Below are 21635 nucleotides of genomic sequence, written 5' to 3' on the forward strand. Positions count from 1 at the left end.
GTGAGCAGGGGGCAGGGAGGCCGGGAAACAGGGTCCGCTGATGTTATGGATGGAAGAAAGGGGGAAATGGAGGAAAAGAGAGAGGGAAGGAGGAAAGGAGGGGGGGAGGAATTGGGGAAAAGTGGGAGAAAGGGAGGAAGAGAGGGAGGAAGGAAGGGAGGGAGGGAAGGAGAAAGGGAGAGAGGAAGTAAACAAGGGAGGGAGGGAGGAATTGGGGAAAAGTGGGAGAAAGGGAGGAAGAGAGGGAGGAAGGAAGGGAGGGAAGGAAGGAAGGAGAAAGGGAGAGAGGAAGTAAACAAGGGAGGAAGGGAAGGAGAAAGGGAGGGAGGGAAGGAGAAAGGGAGAGAGGAAGTAAAGAAGGGAGGAAAAGAGGGAGGAAGAAAGGAGGCAGGAAGGAAGGGAGGGAGGAAAGGAGAAAGGGAGGGAGGGAGGAATTGGGGAAAAGTGGGAGGGAGGAAGAGAGAGAGGAAGGAAAGGAGGGAGGAAGGCCGGCAGGACGGAAGGAGGACGGAAGCGCAGCGGGGTCGCAGCCTCCCCCTCCCCACCCCCCCCTTCCCGGTGCCCCTCTGCCCCGCCCCCCAGCTCCGGACCGAGGCCTCTCCCCCGCCCTCCCGGAAGGCCGCCTCCCCGGAGCCCACCCCTCCGGGCCGCCCGCTTCCCTCACGGCCGCCCCGCCGCGGCCGCCCGGCCCTCCTCTTTCGCTCTGAGGCTCCCCTGCTTCCCCGGCCCCGGACCTCACTCTCTCACCTTCCCAGTAGTTGCTGGTTCCTGCCGCCATCTCTGTTGTCCAACGTCAGCCGGGGCCGGGGAGCACTAGAGAGGAAGAGGGCCAGAGCGTCGCTTCCGCCCCGCCGCCCTCGTGGGCTCAGCCCAGCTCGGCCGCGCCGGGGCCGATGGGATAGGCGAGCCTCCAGAGGCACCGCCACCTCGCGGTGGGGTGGGGGAATCTGCGTCCTGTGAACGGGGAGAGCCCTTTGGACTGACTGGGCTTTGCACTTTGGCTCTCCGAAGCCTCGGGCTGTGCGTCCCACACCTCTTCTTTCCCCAGAGCCTCAAGGCCCTTGCTGCAGATCTAGTCATTAGATGAAGAAGGGTTGGAATTGGAGTCAGGAAGCTCTGGTTTGACTCCTTCCTTAATAGCTGTGTGACCTTGGGTGAGTCACCTGCCTCAGTTTCCTCATCTATAAAAGGAGAATAGACTTGATGGCCATGGCTGATCTTATGAAAGCGGGTTTCAGAGTCAAAAGCCCTACCTAGCCCGATGCTTGCTAGCTGTCTCAGCACTCACTCCATGTGTCTAAGACCATAGCTTAACAGAAAAGATGTTCCCTTCGTTAGTAGAGGCCCCTCCTCCCCAGGAGCCTCTTGCAGCGCCCATGCCCTCTCCCCTGTTCTCATGCTATTTTCTCAGGCTGCTGCAAGGGACTCTGAATGACAGATCTGTGACTTCCTTTGCAAAGCCTGTCAAGTCCTAGGGAGTTGTGTGAAGCACCTCAACATTAAGTGGTTCCCCAAAGTTGAATAGCTAGTAAATAAAGGAGGAGGCTGGACTTAATGGCCCCTAAGGTCCCTCCCAGCTCTTAGTCCACAATCTCACGTCCTACCATCCAAGGCAGGGATGTGAGTGAACCCCAACCCATCCCTCTTTGATACCTCAACATACATGGTTATAATCAGGGAATCCCTCCCAGCCCCCCATAAACACATGTGATGATCCTGGCCTCCAACTCCATCAACCACCTCAATTCCCAAGACCTTCATCTTCCTCCTATCTCAACCATATGCAAGGATGGTCATATCCTGGCTCTGTCTCCTTTAACTGTTGGTACATCGTCACATTTAATAAATTTAATAACATTTTTAAATATTTAATAAATGTTTATTGAATGGTCCAGAACTCTTGAGACTTGCTTGACAAACTTACCCTTAATCTCTCTCCTTCTGTCTTGTTTTTCATAAACCATTTCTTTAGCTTCATGGTCAGCCTCCAGTCCTTTTACCTTGTCCTTGTTCCCCCAATCTCTCAGCCCTGTTCTCCTTTCACAAAGTTAACCCAGTGATTGACCAGTCCAACCTCACTCTATCAGTAACTCTTGAATTCATTGTCTTCACCATTGCTACTCCCATTTTTGAGCCATCCTGGAGAAAGGGATGGTCATGCTGACCAGTTCACTACAAATGTGTTTTATTTGCATGAGCATAATTTTATGATTGATGATTGATTACTCTCTCTACTCTCCTTCTTCCCTCTAACCTCCATCATCTCCTTCCCCATCCCTATCAGCAAAGGACCTTGGCTTCCACCTTACAAAGTATGTATTTGAAGGAGAGCAAGCTTAGATCTGAAGCTCCTTTGGATCACTTCCTTTGGGTCAGCCACATGTGCTGTATCAGTGCTTGAATGACTTGGCACTTTGGTATGACTCACTGCTCTCTTGGGCCACATGACCATGGCAAAAGGTCACTAAACCAGGAACATCCACCCACTTAGACTCTAAAGGGAGAGATAACTTTTACCCTTGTTCTCTTTTGTTACAAGAATGTGTGGTGTGGAACGCTATCTCTCTCTCTCTCTCTCTCTCTCTCTCTCTCTCTCTCTCTCCTCTCTGTCTCTGTCTCTCTCTGTCTCTCTCTGTCTCTCTCTCCTCTCTCCTCTCACCCTCTTTCCTCTCTCTCTTCCCCCCCCCCCACCCATGCCCCTCTCTCTGACTTCTAGTGGGAGTGGAGGACAGGGAATAAGAAGCACCTCTCTGCCAAGAGCTCCAACACTGGCAGGCAAACATGGCAGCTAGACTTGGGTTACCTACACAAGCTAAGCCTGGGGTCCCTGGCTTTCTCTTTTGTTTTGTGCCCCTACTAGAGCATACCTTAAAGAAGATGACCAGCAACGGGACACCAAACCTGTTCCTGCTAGGAGACACGAGCCTTGAAGAAGTCATTTAAATAGTGCAGAGCCAAGGTGAAGACCAATACCTATTTGAGTCCCACTAAATGGTCCATTATTAAAGCTTTCTCTTGGGAGAATGTAATAGGCAGTTAGAAGCTACTCTATCATGTTTCAAGTCTTTGTCAACGTGCCTTTAGGAGTTGTGTTTTAAGCATTTGTGTTGAAGAAACAAATAGCTGTCCTATACTTGATTTTCTTTATACATTGAGTATCTTCCTGTGCCTTTTTGGGGACACTCATGAGTCAAACCTAAGTTTTAAATGATTTCTCCCAGGGCTTCAGAGTCAGGGTAGCCTACCTAGGCTGATCATCTGGTGACAGAAACACAGTCCATCAAAAGGTTTGTGTTTGGGGCGGCCAGGTAGCACAGCAAGTAAGAGCACCGGCTCCAGTGTTGAGAAGACCTGGAGATCGAATCCCAGGTTCAGACACTCAGCACCCACCCAGAAACACCTGGCCATGTAACCTTGAGCAAGTTACTTAACCCTGATTGCTCAGGGGCAGCCAGGTGGCTCAGCGAGTAAGAGCACCGGCTCCAGTGTCGGGATGACCTGGATCAAATCCGGGCTCAGATACTCAGCACCACACCCAGAAATGACTGGCCGTGTAACCTTGAGCAAGTTACTTAACCCCGACTGCTTAAAATAAAAAAAAATTAAAAAAAAAAAAGGTTTGTGTTTGTTCCCCATTTGGCTCTGAGTTCGAGAATAGTCTTTTTTTTGTTTGTTTTTCCTTTATATCCCTAGTGTTCAGTAATGCTTGGCATACAGCAGATGCTTAATAAGCACTAGTTAACTGACTATATTACCTGCATTTCCTCAAATATCTCCCCATCATCCCTCTCTGTGAGACCCCTTACAACAGAATATAAAAAGAAAAAACAGCTCGGCAAAACTAATGTTTGCAGTGTTTACACCTACAGTTCCCCCACATCTTTAAAGAGGACGGGTTCTCAGATCTCTTTGGGGGCTTTGCTTGATCATCTCATGGCATCAACATCTGCATTACCCCTTCAGATGGAACAGCCTTACCTTACGTGGTTCATGAATACCTTACACCCTCTCACACAGCCAATAGTTCACGTGACCTTCAGAAATACCACCTTTGGTTTGCCTGCAGTTTTGTCCATCACTATAGCTTCAAGCCCTTGTTGCTTTTGAGTTGTCTGGGATCGTGTCTCTGACGTCAAGGCTCCTAGTAACAGATTTCGATCCTACAGTTAACCTCTTTGGCCCACAGCTATCATCATGTTATTGAAGCCAATCTAACTCCTCCCATTAACAGAGGACCATTTTCTGTATCCCTTTCCACATAAAACTCTGGTCGGTTCCATTCCATATATGCTAACCCACCCACTTCCCAGCAGCCTGCTTCTTCTACAGTGCCTTCCTTAAGTGGAATTCATGAAGTTTCAACGAGTTTCAGACATAGGACAACAAATGGAAAGTTCCCAAAATGGCTAGCTCTCTGAGCAATAGTGTCCACTATCAACTCTGGCTCTACAAGATAGAAAGGAGGCTTCATCTACACTAACAGTTCTTTGGGGGAAAAAAAGGTGTAATCCCAGGCAAATGGTCACTGAGATTTCAGCATGGCCGGGAATGAACTCAAGGCCAGCACCACTGTGGCAGGCCCCTAACAAGGTGGAAGTGCAGGCCCAGAGACGGACCCTGTCATTCTAAAACCAGCCAGGTAAAGGCATGAAGAGGGTGGGTGACAGCTGGTGACAAGCTCTTTTGGCATGGAGGGGCTGAGGCTGGCATATGGGAAAGCTACACAGATGAACTTTGGAACACTTGCAGCATTCAAATAAGGCCCTAATGTCCTGTTGAAAATATATGCTAAGTGTTGTGATTCATTATTCAGGCATTTTTCAGTCATATCCAACATTTCATGACCCCGTTTGGGGTTTTCTTGACAAAGTTACTGGGGGGTTTGCCATTTCCTTTTCCAGCTCATTTTACAGATGAGGAAACTGAGGCAAATGGGGTTAAGCGAGTTACCCAGGGTCACACAGCTAGTGTCTGAGGTTGGATTTGAACTCAGGAAAATAAGTTTTCCTGCCTCCAGGTTCTGCACTCTACCTACTGTACCACACAGCCGCCCCACATATAATCATAATAGCAGGTAATGACAACTTGTGTGGTATTTAAAGTACCCCCATTCTTCCTTGACCTTCCTTTCCAAACCCAAAGTAATGCTACCATGGAACCTGACAACCTGACCCTCTAGATCTAAAAGGGGATGACAGAAGTCATCCATAGTACGCTTTACAAGGACCGATGAAAAGGTCACACCCATACACATACACACACCCCCATTTACTTAAGGAACAAAGATCTAAACTTGGGAGTCAGGGCTGGAAGGGACCTTAGGGCCCACCTACTTCCATCCCCTCATTTTTCAGCTGAGGAAACTCGGGGCAAGGCAGCTGAAGTGACTTGGCCAAAGTCACAGGAAGAGTGTCAGAGGTGGGATCTGAACCGAGGTCCTGACTTCAGAGCCAGCAAGACTCTAGGTCTGCTGCTCCAGTGTGGTCTGGGGAAAGTGACTTCACTTTTCTGGGTCTCAGTTTGCTCATCTGTGAAATGGGAAGGTTGGAGTAAAGTCTTTTGTAAAGTTGAAGTCTCTAAAGTCTCTTGCAGCAAGAAAACTTGTCAGTAAAGACAAGTTCTCAAGGATGTGACCAGCAAGATTGTGAAAAGAAAAAAATCAAGACAAATTGGACATGAACATTGTGTGGGATAGGGGGAAAGAAGGGAGTGGGGAGGGGGGGAGAGAGAGAGAGAGAGAGAGAGAGAGAGAGAGAGAGAGAGACAGAGAGAGACAGAGAGAGAGAGAGAGAGAGAGTGAGAGAGAGAGAGAGAGAGAGAGAGAGAGAGAGAGAGAGAGAGAGAGAGAGAGAGAGAGAGAGAGAGATGATCTACCCCTTACCCCACTAACTCAGCTGCTGCACTCACAGGCAGACAAATTTGCTGCTTCAGCAAAATTAGTCTGATGTATTTCAGAAAAGAGCCTTGTCAGGGCTTTAGACTGACCTTTTGTAGTCATAGTTCTAGTTGTTTTTTTTTTTTTTTTGGTGGGGGGTGGAGTGGGCCAGACCTGTGATTTCACTGACATTCCCCAAGAGGAGACTCTTCCTCCCAATGCATATCTACACCTGCTTCCTAGTGTAGGTTCTTAGTGAGCTTTCAGCAGCTCTCAGTTTAAGGGAGCTGCCCAGGGTTAAGGACCTGCTTATGTCAGAGGCTGGATCTGAACCCAGGTCTACCTGACCCCAAATCAACTCCTTCTCCAGCCACACCACCTTCTTTCCTAATTATTGACCTTTGGCTTTTCTTGTTGAAAGGATGATGAGACAAAACACAGAAAAAGACAGACATCATAAAATAACCTTTATGCAGGATTATTAGATCTGTTTACACGTTTAAAAAAAAAGGACCTCGTTAACAGATTTAGATTTCACATAAATTACAGATTGGCTCTTAAAAAAAATACTATCATTCAATTCCACATCAAGTCCTTTTGAATTTTTTTCTTTTTGAAGGCACAGTGCATGTTATAATATACGCCCAAGCCTGAAGTGGTTGAGATGAATGTGGATCTGCTGGGCACCTTGGTAGAAACAGCTGCAATAACAAGCTTGTTCTGCAGAAACCAAGCATGGCGTCATTCTGGGAAAATGGGGCATGTGGGGATTTGAATTCGAAGCCGAGGAGAAAAGAATACCATTCATGCCAATGACCCAGAAGGACTCTTGGGTGACCAAGAGGGGAGAAAAAGATGGTGCACTTGCCTCATGGTGCTGACTTAAAGTGTCAATCACACATATTCACATAATAACTGAAACCCAATTGCCTCTATACGTCTAGGAAGCTTCAAACTCTTTATTTCTGCCAAGGTGGGAAATGGCCCAGCTAGCATTCTGCAAGTTGGGCAGTGGGTTAGTTATTGCTGGAGATGGGAAATGAGTGTTGAGGGAGAGGGTCCTGGGAACTAGAGGACCCCACCCCTCCTCAGGCTGGCATCAATCAAGAACCCTAATCACCAAATCAAAGAGATGCTTCCACTAAAAGAAATTCAGAGGCCCAAAGATAAAAGGAGAGGTTAATAAAACAGAAGTCACTATGGATAAACCAAAATCGAATTTTGGGTAAAGAACATTAAAGCAAAACTTGGAAGTTTCAGTTGCCTGGCTGCTGCTGGTAGAAGTAATATTGGGGCTTCAAGAGAGCCTTTTAACACTCAGCAGGGTCAAATCTGGTAGTAGGAGTGCAATTCTGTTGGGAGGAGAGAGGAAACCAGGGACCTTTAAAGCTGAGGCTGGCTATCAGAGTGAGCTCCTAACAACCCTCTCCGGATCACCCGGGACTCTCTGAGGACAGCCTAGGAACACAGAAGTTCAGGCAAGATCTTTTATTCATTTTTGTCAAGTCACAATCAATTTCATTTAATGCACCCTTTTTCAGCTGAGCACCCCTCACCCACACCCCCAGGCCAATATGCCCAACAGGCCACAAGTTTCCCGTCTGGACAGATGAGGAGGTTCCAGGCAGAATTCCTTTCAATGAGAGTAACAAGCATCCCACACTGACCCTGGCAACATCACCACCCACTGCTAACATGCTTCAGCAACATTCAGCAAGAGGGCAGCATCTTCCCTGGAAATTAACCAGTCAAGTATTTCACTGTTACCTAGTAGGTCAAATTGCCTTTTATTAAGGAGCAGGGATACAAAATCGACTCGCCAGGCCTTGGGAGTCAAGGCACAAGATGAATCTGGGCAACATTTCTCCATGCTGTACGCTTGTGGGTTTCCATGACTCTTCGGAAGACCAGAGGCTCCAGGATAAAGCATAGGGAGGACTAATTCCCTCCTCCTTCTAGCCCCAGGACACAGGCTGATGGGCCTAATATGGCTAGTTTGGTTCCACAGACAGAGACATGAAAGAAGGCTGAGAACCCTTAGGGTTAGTTGTCACACGTCCAGGACACTCACAAGAATTGGGGACGCAAGCTGGGGTCACTGAGGCTCTACAGCACACTGGCATTTTTAGAAACTCCTCATTTTAAGACAGAAAGGTTCTCTCCATTTTTCCTACCTAACTCAAAATGTAGAGCAGAATTTGGTTTTCCTTTCAAAAAAAAAATTACCCCAAAGAACTCAATGACTCCCTCTTTCCACTCCCCTGTCCATGGTTGGCAGACGGAAGTAGAAGGTATGCTTCTGGAGGGCAGGCCTGGGCTGTCTCATTTTTGTCTTTCTATCCCCAGCACCTCGAATAGCTCCTAGCATGTAGCAAGTACCCCATACATTCTTGGCGAATTCAACTGAAAAAAAAAATGTTTGAAAGCCACCCTCTGACAGAAAGCATTACTCTTGGCAAGTGAAGACTGATGCATCTCTCATCTCAGGCCAATGGCATTTCCTTCCCACCTGCACTATCCCAAGTGGAACCTGCCACTCAAGTGAAAATGATGCTTTAAAAGCTGAATCCAAAAGGTTTTTGTTGGTTACTTGATAAAGCACTTGATGAGTCTAGTATCCAAAGAAATGTTAAATTATTATTAAAAGGGAAGAGATAAAGACCAGTAAACTTTGGCACCCTGTGAACTCCTCTTCTGGAGGGGCCTCTGAGCCCAAGCCTGCCAGAAGAACAACATAATTCTAAACCAGCCCACTTTAGAGCTGACCCTCGTCAGCTTCATTAACACAATGGCCAATCTTACTTCACCAAGTCTCTGGATGCACTCTGTACCCAAGCCATGCTGAACGTTGCTGGCTGGCACTGAATAATTCAGAGGAAGGGTTCGGGTGGAGGACCCCACAGATGGGTGCTCAATACAATCAGAAGAGATGAGTTATTCTGAACCCTTGATCTGCAACTAGGCCATTAGCACACTGAAAGGTTATTGATATTCTCATTATCCCGTGACTGTGACTCACACTTTTGCCCAATTCATGGGATATTTGACATGATAAAATTCAAGTCATTCCTGTCTTCTGAATAACCCGACTGACCGGCTGAAAGGAAAACAACTTCATCACCCAACTGCATGAGTTAAATCAGAGAGAAGCTATCAGAGGAGCTGCTGGCATGAGCAGCTCACGCATCTGCACGGCCCGAGTCTGTGACGTCAGCCAAGCTCCATGAGAAGGAGGAGGAGGGACACTGGGCAGCTCGTAGCATGATGCCGTCAACGCTGCTTGGACTGAGGAGTGATGATAAATGGGGGGAGGGGGAGGGGTGCTGTGGGTTTAAACAGGTGATGAATGTGCAAAAGAGGAGGTCCCTCCTCCACACTTCCAGATGCCATCCATGGAATGCCAACCAGCAAACAGGCTGGATGGACCAGACGAAGCAGCATGGCTGGCACAGTACAGCAAAGGTCCCGGTTTAGGGAAACATTCACGAGCCGAGCATCCTCCTGGTGACGGGCCCAAGCTCAGCGGGCCACTGCAGCACAGCACCTACAGGTTTTTCAGCTAGGTTCAAGGTAGGCAAACTGAGTCATCCATTGTTAAACCTCCTCCTCTTCCTCCTCTCTCTTCTGAAAGTCTTACTAAAACCTTCCACTAAGAGGCCTACTGGCTTCTCCCTGAAAACCAGAATATTCAGCTTTGTGAAATCTAATGAGAGAGGTAGTAAGATCCCATTGTGGAGTTTGGCATGACAGCTCCCAATTAGTTTTAGGATAGAGAGAGAAGCCCCAGAAAGCCTTTTCTTTTTTCTCTTAAAACTCAATTTAGCCTCCATTCCATGTAAATAATAAAAGGAAACTCCAGTTACTTTATAAACTAGAAGAAGGAAAAAAATCCTCAGAGGATTGAAAGAAACCTAGAACTTTAAAGCTTCATACCACTGATGCTGACAGCTATCCCTGCAGTCCTGTTTCAGGGGGAAGGAAGTGGGGGCTTGTTAATAAGGGGCAGAAGCCAAAGCCACTAGCAAATACCCGGAATGCAAAGGCAACGTCTACCAGTCAGCTCGAGGCTGCCATTAAGTGAGCCAGACAGCTGGGTTTTGTTGGAAAAATAAAGGGGGGGACATATCTTGCCCCACCTCTGATGCATAAATAGAAAGAGATCCAAAAAGAAAAAAAAAGATGAGAGTACATTGAAGGAGGACCAGATCTTCTGTATTCATGGAGGTTACACATTGTTTTTAGCCAGTTCACTCTCCTAACAGCTTTCTGAAGATGCAGGACAGACGGTTTCCTGCCTGCCTGCACAAACATGGCATCTCCCGGAAGCAGGGAGCCCTCCTCTGGCTCGGGATGGTGGTGGGGGGAGACAGGTGGCTCAGTGTTTGCTGGAATACAGCGTCTCCTCTTCCGTGTCTGTTTCGTCCTGGAATTCGTGGCTTAAGAGAGACTTCTTGGAGCCTGTGGACATCAATCGGATCTCGTCCTCGTAGTCATCGTGATGCTGCCGCAGCCGATGGAAACCATCCTTATGTCTGTTGGACTTGATGGAACAAACACACCAGATGATGCAGGCTGTCAGCACCAGGGCTGACATGGTAGCACCTGCCGGGAAGAAAGGAGCATGAGATGTCCTCTAAGTCATGGAAGCATGCCCAGGACAGAGGGCCTCAATTCAAAGGCTGACTCTGCCACTTAACTACCCGTGTGACCTCCCTGAGCCTCAGTTTGCTAATCTGTCGAATGGCACTTGACATACAAAGTCACCTCTCAAAATGAGTTTTCACATTCTTGTTCTGGACTGGCTGGAAGGGTTTTGCTCTAAATCAAGGATTCTTGGCCTTTTCTGTATCTTGGACCCTGCCTTTGGCATTCTAGGGAAGCCCAGGGACCCTTTCTCAGAAGCATGTTTTTAAATCCATACAATATAATAAACATGATTACAAAGTAAGTCAATTATATTGTAATATAACTGTCAAAATATATTTTTAAAAAGCACGGTCAGAGACTCCAGGTTAACAGTCCACCCCCAAACCAGCTATTCAAATACCTCCTGGGAGCCACTGAACTCTAACAATGGACCCAATAGCAGGTCCCTGTCCTATCCCTGCTGGGCTGATGAGAGCAATAGGGACCTTTCCCAGGTTCACATGAGCATAGACCTAGAGCTGGAAGAGACCTCAGAGGTCAAAGAACACAACCCCATCAATTTACAGAGGAGGAAACTGAGACCCAGCAGTGAAGTGACTTGTCTAGGGTGTCTCAGGGCTTCTTGACACCAAGTCCAGCATTCTATTCACTGGGCAACCTTGCTGCATACTTTAGGGGGCTGAAGACCTGAGTTCAAATCCAGTCTCAGACCCTTACTGGCTGTGTGACCCTGGGCAAGTCACCTAACTCCTGTTGCTTCAGTTTCCTCAACCATAAAATGAGGAAAAAACAGTTACCTACTTCTCAGGACTGTTGTGAGGATCAAATGAGATCTAAGTCAAGAGCTCAGCACAGTGCCTGGTGTGTAGTTAGAGCGGAATAAATGCTTGTTCCCTCCCGCAGGAGGCCACTCAATCTTGAATCTAGACATGAAACGGAACAAGGGAAAAGGAGCAGGGGGTGCCTGCTTGTGGCTAAGGGCACCTGCTCAGCCCTCAGCATCAACGGCATGTAAGAAGAGGGTGAGGGAGGGAGGCCTCAGTCTCTTTACCTGCTACCGTCACCACGAGTTCCCTGGGCAAGCCAAAGATCCGGTTGTCTGTGTCAAAGACGATGACCACTGAGCTGGCCGCATCATGGTGCACAAAGACCTGGAAAGCAAAGCTCATAGGGTCAGAAATAAGTCTGCTTATGACTGCATGGGCCCCATGATGGGAACAGTGGCTGACTAGATACAGAAGCCAAAGCGGGTAAAGCGGCTCTGCTCTGTCTCAAGTGCTGCTGGGGCCTTCCCCACTAAGGCTGCCTTCCACCACTTCTGGATCTTAGAGATACCTATTTACTTGCATGTTGTCTTCCCCATTAATGTCTAAGTTCCTTGAGGGCAGGGAATGTTTGTGTATTCATTATGGAGATGCTTGGCACATCTGACAGTTGGCTGAATGATGTGTCAGATGGGATGGACAGGTAGGGAGGTGTGGGAAGACAACAGCTCATAAGGTCCCTGCCACGGAAAATAGTATAAGGGGGTTTTTTCCCCCTAAAAGGTAATGAAGCCATCCCCAAGACTTGATTGGCCTTGGTAACTAAGATCCAGATTACTGTTGCAGCCCAAAGCATGGTATATTGTGGGGCTCATTAGGTTGGACAAATGCTTCTGATCAGTCACCCCAGCATGATACATGGGGACCCAGAGGAGCTGCATCCAATCAAACCAATGACCTATCACTGGTCAATATGCTTTCCATGGTATAGCTCTGCAAATTCTCTTTTTATTAAATGCTAGGTGGCCCATACATGTCTCATCTTATTCTAACCCCAAGTCTGAATTTCTAGACTGATCTGAGGCCGTACAAGACAGGATATGTATCACTGGGAGGCTCTCCCAAATTGATGAGGTTACACATTCATTTCAGTTGAACATTTGAGAATATTAATGTAACAGAATCTATTCTTTCACCATAAAGAATAATGAATGTGCTGAGCGGCTAGGTGGCACAGTGAGTAAGAGCACCGGCCCCAGTGTCAGGATGACCTGGGATCAAATCCGGGCTCAGACACTTAGCATCCACCCAGAAACACCTGGCCATGTAACCTTGAGCAAATTACTTAACCCCAATTGCTCAAAAAAAAAAAAAAAAAAGAAGAATGAATGTAAAGAATCTTTTTTTAAAAAAAGAAGACTTTTGTGATGGATTTGAATCTCATTTCCTACCTATATGATTTTACACAAGTCATTTCCTTCCCCCTGGGCCTGAGTTTCCTTAGCTATAAACTGAAGAGAGTAGGACTAGATGGCCACTGAGGCCCCTTCCCCCTCTAAATCTAGGAGCCTGTGACTGTGTGCTATGCAAGTCTCGCACCTGGGAATGCTGCTGCTGGTACCCATCGGCTATGGCATTGATGTTATGGAATCCGGGGGCTAACAGCACATGGAAATAGCCACCTTCTTTCGTGTGCACTTTGATGCCTTCATTGAGAACAATGACTGCCTTAGAGACTGGTTTTCCACTCTTGTCCTGGACAATTCCATGGACTCCCTTGTGAACCTGGACAGAGAAAGCTGAGTCAGTGGTTTGCCATTTTGGTTTGTTTTTGAAACTCAGGCCCCTTTTGCTAAAGAAATATTATCATGTAGCCAGAAAGGCTGATCTCGAAGAACTCACAAAAACATAGGGATCAATGTGAACTGAACTAGTGAAGCAAACAGCAAGAAGGACAAGAGACAACACAGCTACAACAATGTCAATGAAGAGATCACTGAAAGGAGGCCCAACGCCAAGTTAAGTGGAAAACCAATGACAGTCCCAGGGAAAGATAATTACACAGACCAGTACCTCCTCTCGGAAGAGAAGTGGGGGCTACCAGGGCACATGGCAGGGGCTGTTTTTGCTTAGCCATCTTTTCTTTGGGATAGGGGAGATGATATGGACATTAAAAACAAAAACTATCATTAAAACTTAATTTTTAGGGGTGGCCAGGTGGCGCAGTGAGTAAGAGCACCGGCCCCAGAGTCGGGGTGACCTGGGATCGAATCCGGGTTCTGGTACTTAGCACCACACCTAAAAATAACTGGCCGTGTAACCTCTAGCAAGTTACTTAACCCCAATTGCTTTAAAAAAAAACCTTAATTTTTAAAAATATGAAGTATAGTAGAAAGAACATGGGTTCTAGTGTGAGAGGATCTGGACCCAAATCCCACCTCGGACACTTCGGACCTGTGTGACCTTGGGCAAGTCACAACCTCCCTGCACCCATTTCTTCATATATAAAATGAGGAAGGAGGGAGGTAGACTAGATGGCTTCAGAAGTCCCTTCAAACTATACATATATGACCTTAAAAAAAAAAACCAAACTCATGTCTCAACCAAGCCTATGATTTAGAGTCTACAAAAGGACCTTGGCTGCCATTTCCTCAAAGATCACCTCTATCTTTCAGCTCTAGAGATTTCATACATCCTTAGGACTCAGCTTCCTCATCTGTAAAAGGAGGGATCTGGACAAGACAGCCTCCAAAGTACCCTTCCAGCTCAAGATGTATGAACTTAAGAAATAAGGGCCTTTGAAAATGTCATACATTTCAGGGCTAAGAGCTCGAGATAAATATGTCCTCCTGTGAAATCTGGCCTTGTCTCTGGTGCTTCAGGGTTTGAGGGACAGAGGAGGGGGACAAGGAAGAGCCACTTCTCTCCTCCTGAGCAGAACTAGTAACAACGGATGGGCTCTTCAGAGAGAACAAGCTTCAGGCTTCATACAAGACAAACCTTCCTAACAATAACAACAGTCTCAAAGCTGAATGGCCTGAGTCACTCACATCTCTAAGACAAGGCTGGACAGCCATGGAAAGGGAACACAGTCCTGTCCAGGTTGGCCACCATGTTACCGGTGGTGTCTATTTCAAGAGGGAAAGTCTCACCTCCACCAGCATGCTAAGAAGGGATTTTTTGTTCTCTGCCCACAAGGTAGGGAGTTGTCCAGCACTGGGGAAGTAACAGCAGCTGGTGTACACGGTGATCTCTGGACAGTGGCCATAAGTGACACTGTAATCCTGGAAAAGAAAGTCAAGAAGTCAGCATTAAAAAATAAGTCAGTAAGAAGGATGTTTTTGTGATGGATGACGCCACTGAATAAGAAAAACAAGAAGGCCTTTATGGGAATATAAAGTATCCTTCATAAGTAGAAGCCATCTCCAGAAGACATGAGGAATGGACCCAAATTTATAGGAAAAGGAGCCATTCCCCAGTAGATAAATAGTCAAAGCATATGAGTAGGCAGTTTTCTATGGAAGAAATGCAAGCTATCAACAACCATATGAAAAATGCTCCACGTTGCTACTAGAGAAATGCAAATTAAAGCACATCTAAGGCTCTACCTCACACCCATTAGATTAGGAAAAACGGCCAAAAAAAAAAAAAAAAAAAAAACCGCCTATATTGGCATATGCTGAAGGGGCTGCAGCAAAGCAGGCAGACTCGTGCATTGTCGATAGAGCCCAAAGCCAAAGGAGAAGGACTCAAGTGTACGTAAACATTTACAGCAGCTCTTCTTGTGGTGGCAAAGAATGGGAAACTAAAAGTGGTGCCTAGCACATGGGGAAAGGCTCAACAAGTTACGATACATGAATGTAGTGGAATACTATTTACCATAAGAAATAACCAAAGGGAAGGCTTCAGAAAAACCTGGGAAGACTCGTATGAACTGATACAGAATGAAGTGAGCAGAACCAGGAAAACAATTTAGATAATAACAGCAATGATGTAAAGGCAACTTTGAATGACTTGCAAACTCAGATTAATGCAATGAACAAGCACAATTCCAGAGAACTGATAAAGCCTACCACCCACCTACTGATAAGCAGTACAGAATGGAGCATTTATTTTTGAACATGGCCAATGGGGAAAATTTGCTTTTGATGATGACACATATTTGTTACAAACATTTTGTTTTTCTTATTTTTTTAATGGGAGATGAGGGGAGAGAAGAGGGAGAGAAAATAAATGTTGTAGATTTTTTAAAGGGAATTTTTGAAAGAATGGCCAAACACACAGGTGTGTGTGTATGCACACACACATACATACATATATATACACACATATAGACATATATACACATTTATATATACATATATGCACAAATGCATGTGTATATATAATGCATATATTGTATACATATGCATATATGTATATATTTTTACACACACACATAAGGCTCTATTACATGATGTAATAGATTACTGCATCACAAGAAAATACTGGAAGGCTTTAGGGGAAAGAAGATAGAAATCCAGGCTCAGTCAGGAAATCTGCCTCTGTACATATCCCAGCTGTGTGACTTGGGCAAAGCAATTAACCTCTCAGCTCCTAATATACTTCCTAAGACTCTCAGGTGCTGACTTGAATACAAAGTGGGAGCTCCCTCACTAGGAGTTTTGTAAACCAATAAAATCCTTGTCTGTTCCTCGTGCACACCCAGCCCCCCCACACCACCCAAAGTGTTTAACTATCCAGGTAGTGTAGTAGGAGGTTGGTTGTCTGTTGAGAAATCAATGTTCTGAAATGAAATTCATCAGTTAAAGAGACAGAAAGACAAAGAGAGAGACATAGAGTCAGGGACGGAGAAACAGAGACAGATAAAGGGAGAGGAGGGAGTACCTTCATGCTGCCCATATGTCCATGCCATTCGGCCCCACGAATCACACCTCCTGGAATGTTCTCATCTGTAAAAACACCCAGAAATACAAGGTCAGGGGTAAACCAGGCATGCCATGCTGCTGAAGCCCTACACACTGTGATGGGGCACCCTGATGTCACTGGCTGGCTCAGCTATTGGCTAGCTACAATGCCACAATCAGAACCCCTGCCGCTGGACTGATGCTAATGGACAATGTGGTGTACGGGAAAGGGGACAAAATTTGGAGTCAGAGGCCCTCCTAGCTCTCCAATTCCCTACGTGTGTGTGAGATACTTGGGGTACTTCACTTTCCTCTTTGGGTGTCCACCTGCTCATCTGGAAAATGAAGGGATTGGGATGAGATGGTGAGTGAGGTCCCCACAGCTTTAGATACAAGGATCCTGTGCCCCATCTGGGACCGAGAGTTCTTTTTTGTAAAATAACCTCTGAGCTCCTATAAGACCTAAGAATTCTATGATCCAGAGTCATAACTGGCCATTTAAGCCCTTAAATCAACAAGTTCAATTGAGATCAAGAATTAAAGGGGCTCATAGGTACATGTAACTGCTAAGATATATCTTCTTATGGACATTTTATGTATTATGTTTTAGCTACTATTTTACAGCTTATAATTTATTCACATTTGTTATATGATACAAATTTTAAATTTAATGCATATATACATTTAATAATGTAAGATATTATAAATTCTATGTTTTTATATAGTTGCATTTACTAGTTATATTTTAACTAATTAATGCTCAGTGGTTTCTACCTACTAAAGGAAGCTGTGGATTAAATTTGTGTGTGTGCTAAATTCTGAGCTCCTGAAACAGAGTTCTAGTTGTCCCACCCTGGTTGTAGCTCTGTCTGTAACAGCTGAACCATACTGCGGCAGAGGATGCAGTCTGCTGGTAGCTGATTGATAGGCAGCCTCATACAATGAACAGAGAGCTGGACTGGCAACAAGGGAGATTTGGATGTGAATCCAGCTCTGGACACTTCCTGGCTAGGTGACCCCTGGTCAAGTAACTTAAACTCAGTTTCCTCATCTGTAAAATCAGGGGGTTGGAAGCAATGATTTCAAAATCTTCTAGCTCTAAACCTATGACCTTTAATGCAGGGAGGCTTGAAGATATGGCAACTCTCAAAGGAGCAACGGGACCAGATGCTCTCCAAGGCTCACGCCAACTCTGCTGTGCTACATGTTTAGGAAGCCCTAGACGGCACTCCCTGGTCAGTCCCTTTATGGGCAGGCAGACACAGAAAGGGCTGAGGCCCAAATGCCCCAGTGGAGTAACTATCCATGTGACATCTTAAGAACCAAACACTCCCCCAAAGAGAGGGATTGCAATACCATCCGACACGTACCTGATTTGTTCGGGCAGCTGGGCTGTCCCATGTGCATGGACGGGTGATTATTGGCATAGAGAGATGCCAAATGCCTCAGAGTCTCTTTGTTTTCCACTATAAAAATAAAAGTTTCCAAGTCAGTGAAAGGAGAGGTTCATAGGGATATGGCTTTGAATTTCCAACTTCCATCACTAGATAAGAAATTAACTTACTTCTCCATCTAAAATGAGACTCTGTCTCATTATCTAATTAGATAAACGCTGACTAAGCACCACCTTTGGGTGCAGACAAAGCTAGCCCTTTCAACTGGGCTGATGAGATCAGTGAAGGATAACCTTTCCAAGGACAGAGTGCTGATGCTGGGCTCACATGCTGGCTGCCATATTAAGTATGGAAGCGATTTTCCTGCAGACAGTATCCTAGAGGACAGGTGGGGTGTAGGACAGGACTGGGAGTCACAAGCTCTAGGCCTACTCTTCTACTAGCTGGCCGGGTGACTCTGGACAACTTAGCTTCTGGCAGAGTTTCACTATCTGAAAAATGGGGACAATACTGGTACAATGGGGGCTCATTTACAGTGTGTCATGAAGAAAGGGACACATAAACAGGATTTAAATTTTTATTTTGTTCTTATTAACTTACATTTTAAGTTTCTATTCATTTCTCGATGGGAGACAACATGGGAGGGTGGAATGGTGGACTGAAGTTAAAGGGACCCAAGGTGGGCACACAGACAGAGAACATTTCCCTACGAGTTCCATGGCCATAGTGGGCTTGCAGCCATGGTGGGAAGGAGGGGCGAGGAACATTCAGATGTCCGTGGGTAACACTAGGGCTCAAAATGCAAATAGAGAATTTTAGATAAAAAGCTGGCCCGGCACTAAAGAGGAGCCTGCCCTGCCATCCATGGCCAAGGCCACAGGGTAACCTAGAATGCTGAAATCACAGAATTTTCTGAGGACCCAAGAAACTTAACTCCAGCTATGCCACTGCAAGTGAGGGGCTGGGGCCGCAATGCCTGGCTTTCGGGTCTGGTGACTTTGTCTACACAGGCATGCTGTGGGCTGCGGTCACAATGGTTTTTACTGGCTCACATGCAGGGTTCAGACCCAGCTTTGACACTATCTGTAGGACCCTGGGGAAGGGCCTCTGAAATCTCTTCAGTTACAGTTCTACAAACTGTGAACCTCTTGGCCCCCAGGCTCTTCCTCTGTAAAATGACAGGGTTGGTCTCTGAAACATGTTCTAACTCTAAACCAATGCCTCAATCTTATGAACAGATCACCTCCCTATCCCAACACCCATTGTATCAGACTGAAAAAGCAAGGAACTTGGCAAAACTGAGCCCCACACAGATCAGAGCAGACAGTGTAAGCAGTAAACAGACTTCAGTTCGAATCCAGTCTCAGACATGTACTATCTGCATGACCCTGGGCAAGTCACTTCACTGTTCACCTCAGTTTCCTCATCTGTCAAATGGAACTCATAAGGGTACCTGCCTCCCAATGCTGATGAGGACCAAATGCCTTAAAGCGCTACATGGATGCTGCTGTTGCTATTTTTATCATTATTAACAATGTTCTATACCCATATTATTAACAATGTTCCACACCCATAATTTCCTACTTCTGCAAAGAAGGTTTGATGAGCTAATACTATTAATTATCACATCATCTAGCAACCACTCAGCAAAGCCTGGCTGTGCTGTGCACAGAGCCAGCACCACCTGACTCGCTGGCCTTCAGCAGTGGTCTGAATCAGGCGTGGGTCTAGAGGCCAGGAAGGGCCTCACAGGGAGCATGGCGTGGTATCCGGTGTCAGCAGGGGGAGGAAGACCTGGGTAGAAGTTCTGCCTCTGATACAAGCTGGCTGTGTGACCCTGGGCAGTCACTGATCATCTCAGGGTTCTAGGCCACTCTCTAAGACTCAATGTTGCAGAGAAGTCACAAACTAGCACTGGCAGAGACCATTCCCTCATCAGGAAGCTCCTTATAGCAATGAGATCACAGATTCAGGGAGGGAAAAAAAAGCAGACAGTACTGACATGACTGATCCTTCTATGAATAACTGGATTCTAAAAGGGGTTGTTCATTAATTGAAAATCACTCCTAGCTAGCAGGTCTTTGGGTAGCGTGAAGAAGATCCTGTGGGGAAGAGGGGCCTCCTGTCTGAATGTCAGGAAGTGGAGGATCTTCTGTGGGGTCTCAGAAGACACCCCCTCTGCCCTCTTCACAGATAAGCCCAAGACGCTCTTCTGGGAGGAGATTCCACCTCCCTTCCCTCACAAGCCCCAGACCAGGTCTTGACGTCTTCCTGGAAGCAACAGCCTGCCCAGAGGGTCTGGCTTCTGGAAGATGGGCTGAGCTGGGAGGTGCTGCATCCTTAATACAGCTGATCCCTCCTTGGGGAGACTAAGGAAACCGCTCAGGTGTCACTCAGGCTTCACAGCTTGTTCCTAAGCAGTAAAAGTGTCAGCTCACTGATGGCCTGAATGACCTAAAAAGGGAAGAATGACTTTGCCCACAAGGAACGCTACCTGAGCTCCTCTGCTTCACAAATGCAGGATGGCAGAGGCATTCAGAAAGTGATTTGGGTGCCTCAGTGGACCACAAAGCCAAAGGTAATTTGATCATGAACTCCATTGAGAGAAGCAGAGGGGTTTCCAGGAGTATGGAGTTGGTAGTTCCTCTGTCCTTGGCCCCGGTCAGGCCATATTTGGAAGGCTCTGAACACGTCTAAGAAGGTGAAGAAGAGCAGTGAGGTGGAGTATCGGGAGGCTGAAGCGTCATGAGATCAGACCACATAAAGATCAATGAAAGGAACTGGAGAAGGGAAGGGGAAGGGGACATGGGGAAGGCTGTCACATGGAAGAAAAAGCCAAAAGCAGAAACAGCGGGAGACGGCTCCACGCAAGCCTTAGAGCTGGTCCAAGGTAGATGAGGCTGCCCTGGCAGGCAGTGGGGCTTCCTCTCTTGCCAGAAGCCCTTGAGCAGGGGCTGGAGGGCCACGTACCCAGAATTTTGTACAAGGTCAGTCTTGTTCCAGTGACACCAGATGGCTCCCGAGGTTTCCAACCTTTGGTTTTGAACCTAACCCTGATTCAAAGCACTGACGAAGGCCGCGGACTGAACCTCCCTGCCCCAAAGAGATCGTGAACAAAGGGTGAAGGTGAGATACCTGTCTGCACGGGCTTGTCGTAGGGGTAGGTGACCAGCACGGAGCCCCCATCCAGAGCCACGGAAAGACTGAAATCCTGCTTCTGGATCAAGTTCTCGATGATGGCTCTGGTCTCGGGCTGGGAGGCATTGCCTGGGAAGGAAAAGGGTCAAGTGTGAGCTGCCACATTCTGTGCTGAATGGACATTTATTCATTCGCTCACCAAGGACATATTAAACACCACTATATGCCAGGCATCACGCTAGGCACTGCAGATACACATACAAAACCGAAGACAAACCCTGCCTTTGTGGAGCTTACGTTCTATCAAAGAAAACAACATATATACAAATAAGTAAAAAGAGAAAACAAAGTAATTACAAATTAATGGGGGGGGCACTAGTAACTGGGGGAATCAGGAAAGGTCTTAAGCAGAAGGTGAGGTTGGAGCTAAGCCTTGAATCCCCAGCTAAGCCTAGGGATTCTAAGAGATGGTGGTCAGGAGAGAGGGCATTCCAGGCAGGGGGGAGAGTTGATGCAAAGACATGGCAGATGTTCCAGAAAACCCAAAAGGCTATGTAAGGTGATTTGGCTGTAACATAAAAGGTCATGCAGGTCGGGGAGAGGGGAGGAGGGGATGTATGCTAAGCCTGGAAAGGTGGGATTTTAACCAAGTGTAGTGACGCATACCTGTAATTCCTGCTAATGGGGAGGCTGAGGAGGGCAGACTGATTGAGTCAGGGAATTCTGAGCTATAGGAGGCCTAACAGTGATTGAGTTCCAAGGCCAGCACCAAAGTGGTGAGCCCCTGGGAGCAGGGAGGCAGCCCAGATGGTAAATGGGACAAGTCAAAGTATTTATGTCAATTACCAGTGGGAAAGGAGGAGGGAAGGAAGGAAGGAAGGAAGGAAGGAAGGAAGGAAGGAGGGAGGGA

General features: G+C 46.7%; 2 protein-coding genes across 4 annotated transcripts in view; both read right to left on the reverse strand.

Moving 5' to 3' along the window:
• Nucleotides 1–862, reverse strand: part of GOSR1 (golgi SNAP receptor complex member 1) — a 72461-nt gene extending 71599 nt beyond the window's left edge. For 2 of the 3 annotated variants that reach the window (XM_069089730.1, XM_069089729.1), the window contains exon 1: nt 748–862. In XM_069089730.1, the coding sequence (XP_068945831.1) occupies nt 748–778 (31 nt within the window). In that variant the 5' untranslated portion in view covers nt 779–862. The remainder of the gene's footprint in view (nt 1–747) is intronic. The other variant, XM_069089731.1, reaches the window with a different exon arrangement.
• A 5467-nt stretch (nt 863–6329) lies between these two features.
• CPD (carboxypeptidase D) overlaps nt 6330–21635 on the reverse strand; it is a 70141-nt gene continuing 54835 nt past the window's right edge. The window contains exons 15-21 of the mRNA XM_069089153.1: nt 20723–20854; nt 17564–17659; nt 16174–16238; nt 14439–14570; nt 12886–13071; nt 11574–11673; nt 6330–10477 (exon numbers count right to left, since the gene is read on the reverse strand). Of these exons, the coding sequence (XP_068945254.1) occupies nt 10251–10477; nt 11574–11673; nt 12886–13071; nt 14439–14570; nt 16174–16238; nt 17564–17659; nt 20723–20854 (938 nt within the window). The 3' untranslated portion in view covers nt 6330–10250. The remainder of the gene's footprint in view (nt 10478–11573; nt 11674–12885; nt 13072–14438; nt 14571–16173; nt 16239–17563; nt 17660–20722; nt 20855–21635) is intronic.

The sequence above is a fragment of the Petaurus breviceps genome, unplaced genomic scaffold, assembly GCF_028583685.1.
Source record: "Petaurus breviceps papuanus isolate PSGF00001 unplaced genomic scaffold, PetGlider_PUasm1.0 186, whole genome shotgun sequence".
In the NCBI taxonomy this organism is placed as follows: domain Eukaryota; kingdom Metazoa; phylum Chordata; class Mammalia; order Diprotodontia; family Petauridae; genus Petaurus; species Petaurus breviceps.